The following is a 12,428-nucleotide window of genomic DNA, read 5'->3' as shown; positions in this document are numbered from 1 at the left end:
GTGGAGCGCTAAAAGAGGCGTTCCACTACTATCTTTAGGCGCTAAGCCGGCGGTGCAGAGTGCAGCGCCCGAGCTCGGGCGCAGTGCACGGCAGGCACTCTGGTGCCAGTGAGCTCTTAAAGGGGAAGGGTGCATGTGTTTTTTTTTGGAGGAGGAGGAGGAGGAGGAGGAGGAGGAGGAGGAGGAGAATACACCGTTCACAACAACACACTGGATCCTTCCACACAACACATGCAGACTGCCGTTTATAGTGCAGGAGGAGTGCCCTTTAATTTGCGCTCCCCAGGGTGTGTTGCGTTCCATTTTACAAACGCTCTGGACGCCAGCCGCACAATGGGGCGGTCCGACTGAAGTTTGGATTCGGGGCGGCCAAAGGGCGTTGCACGAGGATGTGACGTCATTTTCTGCGCGCGCATCCGGGCGGCCGCTAAACTTTGCGCCGGCGCTAACGGGCAACTTAATTTGGGGCGGGGCGCAAACTGCGCTGCGCCCGGGCGCTACACGAATAGCGCCCGAAAATCACTTCTCTTAAGGCGCTAACTGCTGGCGCAAGCAACTGAAAATCTAGCCCTTTGTGTCTTAATGCGAGGAGCATTCATAATAAGGTGGATGAATTAGCTGCGCAAATAGATGTAAACGGATATGATATAATTGGGATTACGGGGATATGGCTCCAGGGTGACCAAGACTGGGAATTCAACATCCAGGGGTATTCAATATTCAGGGAGGACAGGAAAAAAGAAAAAGGAGGTGGGGTAGCATTGCTAGTTAAAGAGGAGATTAACACAATAGTAAGGAAGGATATTAGCTCTGATGATATGGAATCTATATGGGCAGAACAGAAATACCAAGGGGCAGAAAACGTTAGTGGGAGTTGTATACAGACCCCCAAACAGTAATGTTGAGGTTGGGGATGGCATTAAACGAGAAATTAGAGACACGTGCAATAAGGGCACAGCAGTTATCATGGGTGACTTTAATCTACATATAGATTCGGCTAACCAAATTAGTAACAATACTGTGGAGGAGGAATTCCTAGTGTGTATACGGGACGGTTTCCTGGACCAATATGTCGAGGAACCAACTAGAGATCAGGCCATCTTAGACTGGGTATTATGTAATGAGAAAGGATTAATTAGCAATCTTGTTGTGCGAGGCCCCTTGGGGAGGAGTGATCATAATATGATAGAATTCTTCATTAAAATGGAGAGTGAAGTAGTTGACTCAGAGACTAGGGTCCTGAATTTAAATAAAGGAAACTACGATGGTATGAGGCACGAGTTGGCTAGGATGGATTGGGGAATGTTACTCAAAGGGTTGACGGTGGATAGGCAATGGCAAACATTTAAAGATCGCATGGATGAACTACAGAATTTGTTCATCCCTGTTTGGCATAAAAATAAACAAAAAAGGTGACTCAACCGTGGCTAACAAGGGAAATTAGGGATAGCATACAATCCAAGGAGAGGACATATAATTTGGCCAGAAAAAGCAGCAAACCTGAGGATTGGGAGCAGTTTAGGATTCAGCAAAGGAGGACAAAAGGATTAATTAAGAGGGGGAAAATAGATTATGTGAGTAAACTTTCAGGGAACATAAAAACTGACTGTAAAAGCTTCTATAGATATGTGAAGAGAAAAAGATTGGTGAAGTCAAGTGTAGGTCCCTTGCAGTCAGAATCAGGGGAATTTATAATGGGGAACAAAGAAATGGCTGACCAATTAAATACATACTTTGGTTCTGTCTTGACAAAGGAGGACACAAATAACCTCCGAGAGATGTCGGGGAACATAGGGTCTAATGAGAGGGAGGAATTGACTGAAATCAGTATTTGTAGGGAAATGGTGTTAGGGAAATTGATGGGATTGAAGGCCGATAAATCCCCAGGGCCTGATAATCAACATCCTAGGGTACTTAAGGAAGTGGCCCTAGAAATAGTAGATGCATTGCTGGTCATCTTCCAAAATTCTATAGACTCTGGAACAGTTCCCATGGATTGGAGGATAGCTAATGTAACCTCACTATTTAAGAAGGGTGGTAGAGAGAAAACGGGGAATTATAGACCGGTAAGCCTGACATCGGTAGTGGGGAAAATGCTAGAGTCCATTATAAAAGATGTAATAGCAGCGCACTTGGAAAACAGTGACAGGATCGGACAAAGTCAACATGGATTTACAAAAGGTAAATCATGCTTGACTAATCTAGTGGAATTTTTTGGGATGTAACTGGTAGAATAGATAAGGGAGAACCAGTGGATGTGGTGTATTTGGACTTTCAGAAGGCTTTCGATAAGGTCCCGCATAAGAGATTAGCGTGTAAAGTTAAAGCACATAGGATTGGGGGTAAGGTACTGTCTTGGATAGAGAACTGGTTGGCAGACAGAAAGCAAAGAGTTGGAATAAACGGGTCTTTTTCCGAGTGGCAGGCAGTGACTAGTGGAGTACCGCAGGGATTGGTGCTAGGACCCCAGCTATTCACAATATATATAAATAGATGAGGGAACTAGATGTAATAGCTCCAAGTTTGCAGACGACACAAAGCTGGGTGGGCGTGTGTGCTGTGAGGAGGATGCAGAGAAACTCCAGTATGATTTGGACAGGTTGGGTGATTGGGCAAATGCATGGCAAATGCAGTATAATGTGGATAAATGCGAGGTTATTCATTTCGGTGGCAAAAAGAGGAAGACAGATTATTATCTGAACGGTTTGCTTTTGTATTAGCTAGGACCCCAGCTATTCACAATATATATTAATGATCTAGACAAGGGGACTAGATGTAATATCTCCAAGTTTGCAGACGACACAAAGCTGGGTGGGCGTGTGTGCTGTGAGGAGGATGCAGGGAAACTCCAGTATGATTTGGACAGGTTGGGTGATTGGGCAGATACATGGCAGATGCAGTATAATGTGGATAAATGCAAGGTGGCAAAAACAGGAAGGCAGATTATTATCTGAATGGCAATAGATTGGGAGAAGGGGAAGTGCAACGAGACCTGGGTGTCCTTGTGCACCAGTCGCTGAAGGTACGCATGCAGGTGCAGCAGGCGGTTAAGAAGGCAAATGGTATGTTGTCCTTCATAGCAAGAGGGTTTGAGTACAGGAGCAAGGAAGTCTTGCTGCAGTTGTACAGGGCCTTGGTGAGACCACACCTTGAGTATTGTGTGCAGTTTTGATCGCCTTATCTGAGGAAGGATGTTCTTGCCATGGAGAGAGTGCAGCGAAGATTCACCAGGCTGATACCTGAGATGGCAGGAATGACGTATGAGGAGAGATTGGGTCGATTAGGCTTATATTCGCTAGAGTTTAGAAGAATAAGAGGGGATCTCATTGAAACTTATAAAATTCTAACAGGACTAGACAGACTAGATGCAGGAAGGATGTTCCCGATGGCAGGGAGTCCAGAACCAGGGGCCACAGTCTAAAGATAAGGGGTAAGCCATTTAGGACTGAGATGAGGAGGAATTTCTTCACCCAGAGAGTGGTGAACCTGTGGAATTCTCTGCCAAACAGGGCAGTTGAGGCCAATTCATTAAATATATTCAAGAAGGAGTTGGATATATTTCTTAAGGGTAAAGGGATCAAGGGATATGGGGAGAAAGCAGGGACAGGGTACTGAATTTGGATGATCAGCCATGATCTCATTAAATGGCAGAGCAGGCTCGGCGGGCTGAATGGCCGACTCCTGCTCCTATCTTCTATGTTTTTATGTTTCTATAGAATCATGGGCCTATCCCGGCCTATAGTATCATGGGCCTGTCTCGACCTATAGAAACATGGGCCTATCCCGGCCTATAGAATCATGGCCTGTCCCAGCCTATAGAATCATGGGCCTATCCTGGCCTATAGAATCATGGGCAGTCCCAGCCTATAGAATCAATGGCCTATCCCTGCCTTTAGAATCATGGCCTACCACGGCCTATAGAATCTTGGGCCTAACCCGACCTATCGAATCAAGGCGTATTCCTGACCTAGGGCCATTCTGCCAATTTGTCCCACCTGCCTCATCCCCTCCTGTTGTCCCACATAACCCACTCCCCCATTTTTCTGACCCGGCCTATTTCTCCCTCAACTTGTCCAACCTACCCACTTCCCCACTCATTCCCCTCCCTTCCCCTCACCTCACTGCCCCCCCACCTTTCCTCACTCCTTCCTCTTGACTCCGAGATTCTGCCGCAGGCTCTGTGGAAACACAGGTCCATTTTTGCTGACCTACCTCTTCGACTAAGCTTTTGGTCTTCTGCCCTAACATCTCCTTATATGACTCGGTGTCAAAATGTTGTTGTTGTTTGATAACACACCTGTGAAGTGCCTGGAGGCATTTTATTACATTAAAGTAGCTATATAAATATAACTTATCTTTGTTGATGTTGTTGATCTAAGCAAGACAGAGGGCAGAAATTCTGTTTGGAGAGAGGAGGACAGAACAGGGTCATGATCCTGCCTGGGGGGAAGGGTACAGGATGGGAGGGGTACAGGATGGGAGGGGTACAGGGTGGGAGGGGTACAGGGCGGGAGGGGTACAGGGCGGGAGGGGTACAGGATGGGAGGGGTACAGGGCGGGAGGGGTACAGGGTGGGAGGGGTACAGGGCGGGAGGGGTACAGGATGGGAGGGGTACAGGGCGGGAGGGGTACAGGATGGGAGGGGTACAGGGCGGGAGGGGTACAGGATGGGAGGAGTACAGGGTGGGAGAGGCACAGGGTGGGAGGGGGACAGGATGGGAGGGGGACAGGATGGGAGGGGTACAGGGTGGGAGGAGTACAGGATGGGAGGGGTACAGGGTGGGAGGGGTACAGGGTGGGAGGAGTACAGGATGGGAGGGGTACAGGGCGGGAGGGGTACAGGGTGGGAGGGGTACAGGGTGGGAGGAGTACAGGATGGGAGGGGTACAGGGTGGGAGGGGTACAGGGTGGGTGGGGGACAGTGTGGGTGGGGGACAGGGTGGGTGGGGTACAGGGCGGGAGGGGTACAGGGCGGGAGGGGTACAGGGCGGGAGGGGTACAGGGCGGGAGGGGGACAGGGCGGGAGGGGGACAGGATGGGAGGGGTACAGGGTGGGAGGGGTACAGGGCGGGAGGGGTACAGGGCGGGAGGGGTACAGGGCGGGAGGGGTACAGGATGGGAGGGGTACAGGGTGGGAGGGGTACAGGGCGGGAGGGGTACAGGGCGGGAGGGGTACAGGGTGGGAGGGGTACAGGGTGGGTGGGGTACAGGGTGGGAGGGGTACAGGGTGGGAGGGGTACAGGGCGGGAGGGGTACAGGGCGGGAGGGGTACAGGGCGGGAGGGGGAAAGGGCGGGAGGGGGACAGGGCGGGAGAGGTACAGGGCGGGAGGGGTACAGGGCGGGAGGGGTACAGGGCGGGAGGGGTACAGGGTGGGAGAGGTACAGGGTGGGAGGGGTACAGGGTGGGTGGGGTACAGGGTGGGAGGGGTACAGGATGGGAGGGGTACAGGGTGGGAGAGGTACAGGGCGGGAGGGGTACAGGGCGGGAGGGGTACAGGGTGGGAGGGGTACAGGATGGGAGGGGTACAGGGTGGGAGAGGTACAGGGCGGGAGGGGTACAGGGCGGGAGGAGTACAGGGTGGGAGGGGTACAGGGTGGGAGAGGTACAGGGTGGGAGGGGTACAGGGTGGGTGGGGTACAGGGCGGGAGGGGTACAGGGTGGGAGGGGTACAGGATGGGAGGGGTACAGGATGGGAGGGGTACAGGGTGGGAGAGGTACAGGGCGGGAGGGGTACAGGGCGGGAGGAGTACAGGGTGGGAGGGGTACAGGGTGGGAGGGGTACAGGGTGGGAGGGGTACAGGGTGGGAGGGGTACAAGGTGGGAGAGGTACAGTGCGGGAGGGGTACAGGGTGGGAGGGGTACAGGATGGGAGGGGTACAGGGTGGGAGAGGTACAGGGTGGGAGGGGTACAGGGTGGGTGGGGTACAGGGTGGGAGGGGTACAGGGTGGGAGGGGTACAGGATGGGAGGGGTACAGGGTGGGAGAGGTACAGGGCGGGAGGGGTACAGGGCGGGAGGAGTACAGGGTGGGAGGGGTACAGGGTGGGAGGGGTACAGGGTGGGAGGGGTACAGGGTGGGAGAGGTACAGGGTGGGAGGGGTACAGGACGGGAGGGGTACAGGGTGGGAGAGGTACAGGGCGGGAGGGGTACAGGGCGGGAGGGGTACAGGGCGGGAGGGGTACAGGGTGGGAGAGGTACAGGGCGGGAGGGGTACAGGGTGGGAGAGGTACAGGGCGGGAGGGGTACAGGGCGGGAGGGGTACAGGGTGGGAGGAGTACAGGGTGGGAGAGGTACAGGGTGGGAGGGGTACAGGGCGGAAGGGGTACAGGGCGGGAGGAGTACAGGGTGGGAGGGGTACAGGGTGGGAGGGGTACAGGGTGGGAGAGGTACAGGGTGGGAGGGGTACAGGGTGGGAGGGGTACAGGATGGGAGGGGTACAGGGTGGGAGAGGTACAGGGCGGGAGGGGTACAGGGTGGGAGAGGTACAGGGCGGGAGGGGTACAGGGTGGGAGAGGTACAGGGCGGGAGGGGTACAGGGCGGGAGGGGTACAGGGTGGGAGGAGTACAGGGTGGGAGAGGTACAGGGTGGGAGGGGTACAGGGCGGGAGGGGTACAGGGCGGGAGGAGTACAGGGTGGGAGAGGTACAGGGTGGGAGGGGTACAGGGTGGGAGGGGTACAGGGTGGGAGAGGTACAGGGTGGGAGGGGTACAGGGTGGGAGGGGTACAGGATGGGAGGGGTACAGGGTGGGAGGGGTACAGGGTGGGTGGGGTACAGGGTGGGAGGGGTACAGGGTGGGAGGGGTACAGGGTGGGAGGGGTACAGGGTGGGAGGGGTACAGGGTGGGAGAGGTACAGGGCGGGAGGGGTACAGGGCGGGAGGAGTACAGGGTGGGAGGGGTACAGGGTGGGAGGGGTACAGGGTGGGAGGGGTACAGGGTGGGAGAGGTACAGGGTGGGAGGGGTACAGGACGGGAGGGGTACAGGGTGGGAGAGGTACAGGGCGGGAGGGGTACAGGGCGGGAGGGGTACAGGGCGGGAGGGGTACAGGGCGGGAGAGGTACAGGGCGGGAGGGGTACAGGGTGGGAGAGGTACAGGGCGGGAGGGGTACAGGGCGGGAGGGGTACAGGGTGGGAGGAGTACAGGGTGGGAGAGGTACAGGGTGGGAGGGGTACAGGGCGGGAGGGGTACAGGGCGGGAGGAGTACAGGGTGGGAGAGGTACAGGGTGGGAGGGGTACAGGGTGGGAGGGGTACAGGGTGGGAGAGGTACAGGGTGGGAGGGGTACAGGGTGGGAGGGGTACAGGATGGGAGGGGTACAGGGTGGGAGAGGTACAGGATGGGAGGGGTACAGGGCGGGAGGAGTACAGGGTGGGAGGGGTACAGGGTGGGAGGGGTACAGGGCGGGAGGGGTACAGGGCGGGAGGAGTACAGGGTGGGAGGGGTACAGGGTGGGAGGGGTACAGAATGGGAGGGGTACAGGGTGGGAGAGGTACAGGGCGGGAGGGGTACAGGTCGGGAGGGGTACAGGGTGGGAGGGGTACAGGGTGGGAGGGGTACAGGGTGGGTGGGGTACAGGGTGGGAGGGGTACAGGGTGGGAGGGGTACAGGGTGGGAGGGGTACAGGGTGGGTGGGGTACAGGGTGGGAGGGGTACAGGGTGGGAGGGGTACAGGGTGGGAGGGGTACAGGGTGGGAGGGGTACAGGGTGGGAGAGGTACAGGGCGGGAGGGGTACAGGGCGGGAGGAGTACAGGGTGGGAGGGGTACAGGGTGGGAGGGGTACAGGGTGGGAGGGGTACAGGGTGGGAGAGGTACAGGGTGGGAGGGGTACAGGACGGGAGGGGTACAGGGTGGGAGAGGTACAGGGCGGGAGGGGTACAGGGCGGGAGGGGTACAGGGCGGGAGGGGTACAGGGCGGGAGAGGTACAGGGCGGGAGGGGTACAGGGTGGGAGAGGTACAGGGCGGGAGGGGTACAGGGCGGGAGGGGTACAGGGTGGGAGGAGTACAGGGTGGGAGAGGTACAGGGTGGGAGGGGTACAGGGCGGGAGGGGTACAGGGCGGGAGGAGTACAGGGTGGGAGAGGTACAGGGTGGGAGGGGTACAGGGTGGGAGGGGTACAGGGTGGGAGAGGTACAGGGTGGGAGGGGTACAGGGTGGGAGGGGTACAGGATGGGAGGGGTACAGGGTGGGAGAGGTACAGGATGGGAGGGGTACAGGGCGGGAGGAGTACAGGGTGGGAGGGGTACAGGATGGGAGGGGTACAGGGCGGGAGGAGTACAGGGTGGGAGGGGTACAGGGCGGGAGGAGTACAGGGTGGGAGGGGTACAGGGTGGGAGGGGTACAGGGCGGGAGGGGTACAGGGCGGGAGGAGTACAGGGTGGGAGGGGTACAGGGTGGGAGGGGTACAGAATGGGAGGGGTACAGGGTGGGAGAGGTACAGGGTGGGAGGGGTACAGGGTGGGAGGGGTACAGGGCGGGAGGGGTACAGGGCGGGAGGAGTACAGGGTGGGAGGGGTACAGGGTGGGAGGGGTACAGGATGGGAGGGGTACAGGGTGGGAGAGGTACAGGGCGGGAGGGGTACAGGTCGGGAGGGGTACAGGGTGGGAGGGGTACAGGACGGGTGGAGTACAGGACGGGGGGGGGAAATAAAGTGCAAACTAGGGCACGGTGATGGGGAATGAAGACAAACGGCAAAAATAATGGACCTCTGCCAGTAATTGTAACTGAAATGAGCTCAGTATTATTATTATGACGATGTTTTGCCGCAGCAATCGGACTAAATTGTCTTTTTTTAAAAGCCTTGCTTCACCAACATTCTTCAATCAGAGACCTTCGACTGAACAAAATACCAAAAGACCTGCTAAATAACAGCTAATGGGCACTCCGGTGCTGTATTTCAAATATTTCAGCTTTCAGAGATTAAACGTCACATTTGTCAATCGACTGTCCTGTTACTGAGACAATGGTCCCTCCACTCCTGGTTATGATTACAAACTTTGAACCTTTGCACAACCGATGGGCACAGTTTTAAATTGTCCCTTTGAGAATCTTTGTACGAAAAACGGTTTACAGAAAGATTTTACCTTGAATTTCAGCTCCTGTGGGATTAAGAAGGAGGAAAAGATTAATGGCCCAGAAAAGTCCTGCCATGGTTCGTTTCTGTTAAAACCTTTCGCATCTGAATTTCTGTGAACTGGCTGAGTAAACAAAAGTTCAAAGTTCAATGGCCAGCTTGGGAAAAGAAAACACTCGATTCCTGTTGACCAGTCCCCGTCTCTGGCATCCTGTGTGAATCACAATCAGCAGATCTCGGTCTCCCGCAGCCAGTGAATTAACGGCAAGAGTTTGTGATCACATCGATCTTGCCCACAAATTCATCCTCGCACCACCCGACCCATGTAAAATTGGAACCTCTTTTTACTTTGAGGCTGAGGCCGTTTCTGTCGGTTTTCTGCCCAGAAATCGATCATCCCGAGTTTCCCAATGCGATATAAACCCTCCCGCAATCCGGGAAGTGAGCCCATTTTTTAAAATTTGTTTATTCTTGGGATGCGGGCGTCGCTGGCACGGCCAACATTTATTGCCCATCCCTAGTTGCCCTTGAGAAGGTGGTGGTGAGCCGCCTTCTTGAACCGCTGCAGTCCGTGTGGTGAAGGTGCTCCCACAGTGCTGTTAGGGAAGGATCGGCGATATACTTCCAAATCAAGATGGTGAGTGACTTGGAGGGGAACTTGGAGGTGGTGGTGTTCCCATGCACCTGCTGCCCTTGTCCTTCTAGGTGGAAGAGGTCGCAAGTTTGGGAGGTGCTGCCGAAGAAGCCTTGGCGAGTTGCTGCAGTGCATCTTGTAGATGGTACACACTGTAATCACGGTACGCCGGTGGTGGAGGGAGTGAATGTTTAAGGTGGTGGATGGGGTGCCAATCAAGCGGGCTACTTTGTCCTGGATGGTATCGAGCTTCTTGAGTGTTGTTGGAGCTGCACTCATCCAGGCAAGTGGAGAGTATTCCACCACACTCCTGACTTGTGCCTTGTAGATGGTGGAAAGACTTTGCGGAGTCAGGAGGCGAGACACTTGCCGCAGAATACCCAGCCTCTAACCTGCTCTTGTAGCCACAGTATTTATGTGGCTGGTCCAGTTAAGTTTCTGGTCAGTGGTGACCCCCAGGATGTTGATGGTGGGGGATTCGACAATGGTAATTGTAGTAACCTGGGAGGTTATGAGTAACCTGATCCACCAGGTGGTGCTGTGGCAATTGGTCTCCTGAGTTAAGTCTGGTCTGTACTGGTTGTACTCTTTGTTTTTGCTGCCTCATGGCAGAAGCTTTTATGTGCAAGGGTTGATTAAACCATGTTAAGGAGTTAACCTGTGTCTGTCTCCATCTATGGCCAGCTCAAGATACCACATATGGCAACGAGAATAAAGGACGGAAGAGTTTTGGAGTATTCGGAAGAGGTGCTCGGGTTGGTTAGCAAACTAGTCGGAAAAGCACGAGGCTAGGCCGCGGGAGTCAAAACGGAGTTTGATTTTTTGGCTGAAGTGACCGGACTCCAAGGATGGCAGGAACGGTAGGCTCCGTGGCACCTTTTGACAGCAAGTCGCAGTCTTGGGAGGAGTATATTGAAATACTGAGCCATTTCTTTATGGCAAACGAGGTGGACAGTGCTGAAAAGAAAAGGGCCATTTTACTGAGTTGTGTGGGAGCGCAAACCTACACACGGATGAGGAATCTGCTGAGCCCGGAGCGGCCAGGAAAAAAATCTTTTGACGAGTTGGTGAGTCTACTAAAGAATCATTTCAATCCGAAACCTAGTGAAATAGTACAGAGATGGAAATTCAATTTGAGGATTAGGAGGCCGGAAGAAAGCATTACCGAGTATGTGGAGGAGCTTCGGAAGCTCGCACAGGACTGTAATTTTGGAAATGCGCTCACAGTCATGTTAAGGGACAGACTAGTATGCGGAGTTAACGACGACAGTATACAGCAAAGGTTGCTGTCAGAAGAAGGATTAACGTTTGAGATGGCACTTAAAAAAGCACAAGCCATGGAGACGGCTAACAAGGACATTAAGGACTTAAACAGTATGAGCAAGGAGAAATGGAGTAAACCAGGGGGAGGAGCTGTTTTCAAGATGGAAGCTGGCGTGAAAAATCCACCAGTCGGGGTTGGGGATTGCTACCGATGTGGCGGGACGAGCCATTATGCAAAGGACTGCAGGTTTGCAAAGGCAAAGTGCCACAATTGTGGAAAAATAGGGCACTTAAAGAAAGCCTGTAAAAGGGCAGTGAGTGAGAGAAGCAGTGCTAAAGGGGCAAAGCATGCAAAAGGGGGGAGGGAGAAGTACACAAAGCGGGCAAATTACATACAAGAGGAGGAAGAGTCTAGTGAGGAGGTTTTCACTGTATACAGTATAGACACTTCAAGGCCCAACGTACCCCCTCTCACTCAGTATTTGATAGTGAACGGAGGTCAAGTAAAGTTTGAGATTGACACCGGATGTAGTGTAACCATAATGTCGCAGACTGAGTACGCCAAGCTATGGGGGGAAGCAAAAGTACCAGAGCTAGGTACATGCCCCATTAGTCTCAAAACCTACACAGGACAGAAGGTGGACATTTTGGGGGCGGCCGAAGTACAAGTGGAACACAAAGGAGTCACCAAAGAGCTTACGGTGGTAGTGGTAGCAGGGTCAGGGCCAAACCTGTTAGGGCGAGGGTGGATCAGTGAGTTGAGTGTGTACTGGCAGGCAATGAATAAAATGGAGGACTGTACAGAGGCACTGCAAGAAGTGCTGATGAAGCATGAGTTAGTGTTCAAGGACGAACTGGGCACCTTAAGGGGAGCCACAGCCAAGATTCATGTAGCCAGTGATGCCACGCCTCGTTTCTTTAAATCAAGGCCGGTACCTTTTGCAATGAAAACCAAGGTTGAGGCGGAACTAGATCGCCTGCTAAGGGACAAAGTAATAGAACCAGTGAAATTTCAGACTGGGCGGCACCAATAGTCCCGGTATTGAAGCCTGACGGTAACGTAAGGGTGTGTGGTGACTATAAGTTAACAGTGAACAGAGTATCATCACTGGAACAGTACCCCATTCTGAGAATGGAGGACATGTTAACATCGCTCGCTGGAGGAGAAAGATTCAGCAAACTGGACATGAGTCATGCGTATCAGCAGATATTGCTAGATGAAGAATCAAAAAAGTTTGTCACAGTGAACACGCACAAGGGGCTGTTCACGTATGCCAGGTTACCATTTGGTGTCAGTTCTAGCCCAGCAATATTCCAACGGACTATGGAGGGCATTCTGCAGGGCATTCCAAAGGTGGCTGTGTACTTAGATGATATTCTGCTAACAGGAAGTGATGATCAGGACCACTTAAAAACACTGGACAAAGTGCTACAGCGGCTGGAAGAGGCGGGGCT

At 54.0% G+C, this 12,428-nt stretch overlaps 1 protein-coding gene across 1 annotated transcript in view; it reads right to left on the bottom strand.

The window, feature by feature from the left end:
* The window catches only part of LOC147107267 (coagulation factor X-like), a 76,529-nt gene extending 67,154 nt beyond the window's left edge, over positions 1-9,375 (bottom strand). Inside the window, exon 1 of the mRNA XM_086006136.1 lies at positions 9,087-9,375. Coding sequence (XP_085862262.1) covers positions 9,087-9,153 — 67 coding nt within the window. The 5' untranslated portion in view covers positions 9,154-9,375. The remainder of the gene's footprint in view (positions 1-9,086) is intronic.
* Positions 9,376-12,428: the final 3,053 nt, after the last annotated feature.

The sequence above is a fragment of the Somniosus microcephalus genome, chromosome 14 (genome assembly GCF_052327205.1).
Source record: "Somniosus microcephalus isolate GS21.2 chromosome 14, FLI_Smic_1.0, whole genome shotgun sequence".
NCBI classification, from domain to species: domain Eukaryota; kingdom Metazoa; phylum Chordata; class Chondrichthyes; order Squaliformes; family Somniosidae; genus Somniosus; species Somniosus microcephalus.
The sequence above is the reverse complement of the archived record's forward strand: the minus strand, read 5'-3'. Positions and strand labels throughout refer to the sequence as shown.